General features: G+C 30.9%; 2 protein-coding genes across 2 annotated transcripts in view; one reads left to right on the forward strand and one right to left on the reverse strand.

The window, feature by feature from the left end:
* Positions 1 to 1238: 1238 nt before the first annotated feature.
* On the forward strand, positions 1239 to 1936 carry LOTGIDRAFT_146248 (hypothetical protein; the record flags this gene model as incomplete). The annotated part of the gene is made up of 2 exons (XM_009066031.1): positions 1239 to 1547; positions 1589 to 1936. The coding sequence occupies 2 exons, from the start codon at positions 1239 to 1241 to the stop codon at positions 1934 to 1936; spliced, it is 657 nt and encodes a 218-aa protein (XP_009064279.1).
* A 1924-nt stretch (positions 1937 to 3860) lies between these two features.
* LOTGIDRAFT_176084 (hypothetical protein) overlaps positions 3861 to 4648 on the reverse strand; it is a gene marked incomplete at both ends in the record, with an annotated part of 3183 nt that continues 2395 nt past the window's right edge. The window contains one exon of the mRNA XM_009066032.1: positions 3861 to 4346. Within this exon, the coding sequence (XP_009064280.1) occupies positions 3861 to 4346 (486 nt within the window). The remainder of the gene's footprint in view (positions 4347 to 4648) is intronic.

Below are 4648 nucleotides of genomic sequence, written 5' to 3' on the forward strand. Positions count from 1 at the left end.
AAATCGATTAGCCAAATCGTATGTCGTTAAATATGCCTTTAGTTTACTACATTCTATTTTTTTAAGTTTTGAATCAACTTCCGTTTTGTCTTTTTCACTTTTACTGTATTGTAATTTACTATTGTTATTACTTTCTAGTTCTATGTACTCCTTTAATACATTACATCCATTTTGTTCGTTTCAAATGATTTTCTGTTAGCAGAAACTCTTCCTCCTTTAAAAGATTGTCTAATCAAATTTCTTATATAAGGAAAGTATGTATGTGAATAAACCTTTTCTACGTTTTCATTTCAGTGTGTTTTGAAAGAGTATTGTCCTTTCGTAATATTGTTCTTCAACCATTTCTATATCGTAATGATGCAAATAATACCAACCCTTTAAAGATAGAGAAGGGGCCGTTAGATTTTTAGAAACATTCTGGAATACAGTGTCTTTCATAGCCTTGTTGTATTTTATCAAACAAGCTCCAAGACATAGGGAGTCTCTTTTAGCATAAGGTTCCCATTCGTGTATAAAAAAGATTCCCAATTATCTTCGGTATATTTTACAATGTCTACATCCTCGATTTTTCTCAAATTCATTGGTAGATAAAACATTTAATTAAAACAGCAGATAGAAGAATGATAAGAATTGAATAAAAAACACCCTTTAAAAATGAAAGCAGAAACTTTAGCTATAGAAACAGCTTCACCAACTACAATAACTTATAATGGTAAAAAAAAATCAGCATAACTAAAAAACTTATTGATAAATTCAAATATTGTAAAGTCAGAGACGATATAGAGTTAGAAAGAATTGACGCAAAACGCAAAAGAAGGTGGATTTATATTTTCTCTACCTTTAATATTTAGTGGACTTATTGCAGCTGGTGCTACAGCTGGTGGAATAAAAGCTGCCAACGATAAGAAAGCAGATGAAGTAACAGCTGCTGCCGACGCAAAGAAAGCAGTCGAACAACGTAGACATAATTTAAAAATGGAAAAGTTGGCCGAAGGTTCAGGAGTGGGAGAAATGATAGGCACAATGAAAGAATTTGGAAAAAGATTTAGTGAAGAAACCAAGAAAACTGTTAAACAAGGATTAAATAAATTAGTAGATAGTATTGACACAGGAGAAATCAAAGTCAAACATAAGGGTAATGGAATATTTTTAAAAAACATACACACTGGAGAAGGAATATATCTTTTGAAGTATAAAGGAGAAGGAGTTTTTTTTGGAACAAATTACAATAATAAAAAATGGGTAAAAAATTTAATCATTCAGAAATATTTCCTAATAACCCAATGCCCATGTGTATATGCGGTAGTTCCGGTTCTGGGAAAACTCATCTCACTTTTAACATGTTTACAACACCAAACCTTTTAGATTTAGATTTCTACACAACAACACCTGAGCAATCGTATTATCAATTTCTCAAAACTTTAGAATATCTACCAAAGAGAGATGTTCACGACCTATTTCAATATTACAAAGAAAACGTTGAAAAAGTGGAATTGAAAGATTTCATAGATAACTACATCGAAGGAAAGAAACCAACGGATATAAAAGTTTTTCTTACGAAAAATGTTAATGATCTAGATTTGTCGAGCGAAAGAACTTACTGTTGTTTGACGACTGCGTGGCGCAAAGAAATCAAACCGTTCAACAAGAATTCTTCACGAAAGGAAGACATCACAACTGTCACTGCATATACCAATCCCAATCTTTTCACGGGATGGATTCTATGTTCATTAGAAAAAATGCAAATTGTTTTTTATTATTTGAATTAAACGACAAAGATATATCTCAAATCGTTCAATCGATAAATCACGGAATGGACAGAGATGCATTTAAAAAGGTTTGTAAAGCTCAATGGAGATATCCAGATGATCATGGATATGTATTTGTAAATAATAGAAAACCTGCGGGTGAAAGAGTTATGAACGATATATGTTAATTTTATTTTTTTAACAATGGATTGGAATAATATTTTAAAAAGAAATAGAGAATATATCAAAGCTAAGAATAAAATAAAAACCCAAGTTGAAAATAACAGATTACAACAACTCGGATTAACGAAAAAACTACAGACTCTATTTCAACCCATATTAAAATCTCAAGAGGATATTAAAAAGAGACTCATCCCTCCTATAGAACCTACATTAAAGATGATGAAATCATAATTAGGACATTAGATGATATAAATCGTCTTTTTTCAAACCCTAAAGCAGATTTACCGAAGAGTATTACACCAATCATTGATGATGAGGGGTTATTGTTTAATGGATTTAGAATCAAATTTAGGGCAAATTCCCCTAACACAAAATGTCCCCTCGACACAAAAAACTTAATGTTTATATTAACGACAGGATTAATAGATTTAATGAATGGCGGGTATATTGGCACTGCCGATTACAAGGATTTACTAACATACTCCAAATTTCTAGATGCAATAAGAAAGTCAGGACCCGAAACAAGAAGATTGAAAGCAGTTGAAACATATTTAAATAAAGTTATTCCTGATGAAGAGGATTCAGATGATTATGCAGATGATTATCCACCAATCATACAAGAAATAGACGAATTCGAAGATATGGTATCTGGACAAGGTATAACGTTTTTATCCGACAACAACGAAGAATTGCTTAATAGATTACGAGTAATATTAGCGGCAATGAAGGAAGGACATCGGTCACACAGAAAATTTAATGAAGTGAATTGTATATTAAAAAGACTCCTAGAGAAAGGTATCATGGATAAAAATGATTATAAAAGCGTGATTGAAAATATTCATTAAAAAATGTCAAATAAAGAACAACTATTCGTCATCACCTCGAATAAATCAGACATCAAATTATCTCTAGATTATGAGTACGAACTCGATCGCAATCAAGAATATGAATTGGGATTAAAGTATTTCTCTGTTTACAATTCCATTAGAAATATCAACGAAAAAAATAACCAAATAAAAATATCAACAGATAATGGAGTTACATTCAAAACCATACGTTTACTACCAGGAAGCTACGAATACATAGCCATTAACGAATACTTATCTGAATATGCAGGAAGCGTCAATGGTAAAAACAATATCGAATTCGAAGGTAATTTAAATCTAAACAAAATAAAATTGATATTAAGAAATAATAGTCAAGTTGATTTCAACGTAGAAAATTCATTGAATACGTTACTAGGTTTTGATAAATATACACCCAATCCACTTTAGCACCACTCAAAGCTAATATCGAGAATGATATCGATGTGATAAATATACACTGCAATTTAATAAACGGTGGATTTTTCAATAAATACAAACGTCAGATTATTTACCGTCTTCCAACATTCACTGTACCTATTGGATATAGAATTATAGAGAAACCATTTCAAACGACATATTTACCACTTAATTCCTTTATGATTAAAGATATAAATCTGGAAATCAAAGATGGTAAAAATAGGTTTATAGATTTTGGTAACGAGGAAATTGTTATTCAACTTCATTTAAAACAAAAAAATTAACACTCTTCATTCTCTTCTTGAATAGTTAGATAATCGAAATCATCAAATTCAAAGTTTTCATCCAAACACATCTCATCTTTATTGTTGTAAGGATACATAATTCCTTCACTGTTTGGTGCTTTTCTCTTAACGAGATTCAGATAACTTCTGAAAACTTTCTTTTGTTTTTCATTAGGAATAACTATTCCATTGGTGAAACTTCTTACCCAAGGTTTCTTAAATTCATTCGTTACGTCATGTCCACTAGCTAATTGAATGTAGTCTTCTACCTTAATCTTATAGTTAGAGTAACCCTTAAACGTTTTCTTTTCTTTTAAAACACCGTCGGAAGTTAGAATGATATTGTATTTTACTTTTGGCGCTCAATATAAACCAAATATGACTCCACCATCACCGTAATCATTCTTCCCTTTGCTATATTCGTTTTCAGACACCAACCCAGCTTCATTTAATTTATCCCAATTACTAGACGAAATGTATAAACTATCGGTATCTGTATAGTATATTTCAGGCTTATAAAATCCATCTATGACGTGAATGAAATTGTTCATTATTTTTTTACTGTGAGATAATATAAATGCACCTAAATGAGTGGGTGTAGTAAAATCCTTTGGAGGAACAAACTCTTTTTCTTCTTCATTCATGTCAACTATATATTGACTATCATTTACTTTTTCATAGCTTTTGACGTGTGAATCGAAGTTGGCTTTAAAAGTCGCTTCACTCCATAGATGTCTCGATGTATTTATATCCTTCTGAATAGATTTACCGTATAAGGAATTACCTAATAATTTCATGCAATTACTAGCAACCACATCTCCTTCTTTTTTGTATTTATTCCTTAATTCCTTCAAAATTAAAATATAATCTCTGTATGGTGGAGTTTTCTTCGTAAACTATACCATCTAATATTCTAATAATTTTACCACCGGATTTCACTATTTCTTGAATATCAACTGATGTTAAAACGTCGTGACAGAAACCATTTCTGAACCTGATTTTAGTGCCAGTTTCCTTCTGACCTATTCTATTCGTAAAAGTTATTTCATCTTTAGCTGGTATGGGTTGAAAGAACATTTTTTTGGGATATTCAAACCAAACTTTTAAAATAGCAGTTCTAGGTCTGAATTTTTGTTTATCGAAGAGTTTT

Source organism: Lottia gigantea (genome assembly GCF_000327385.1).
Source record: "Lottia gigantea unplaced genomic scaffold LOTGIsca_726, whole genome shotgun sequence".
NCBI lineage: Eukaryota > Metazoa > Mollusca > Gastropoda > Lottiidae > Lottia > Lottia gigantea.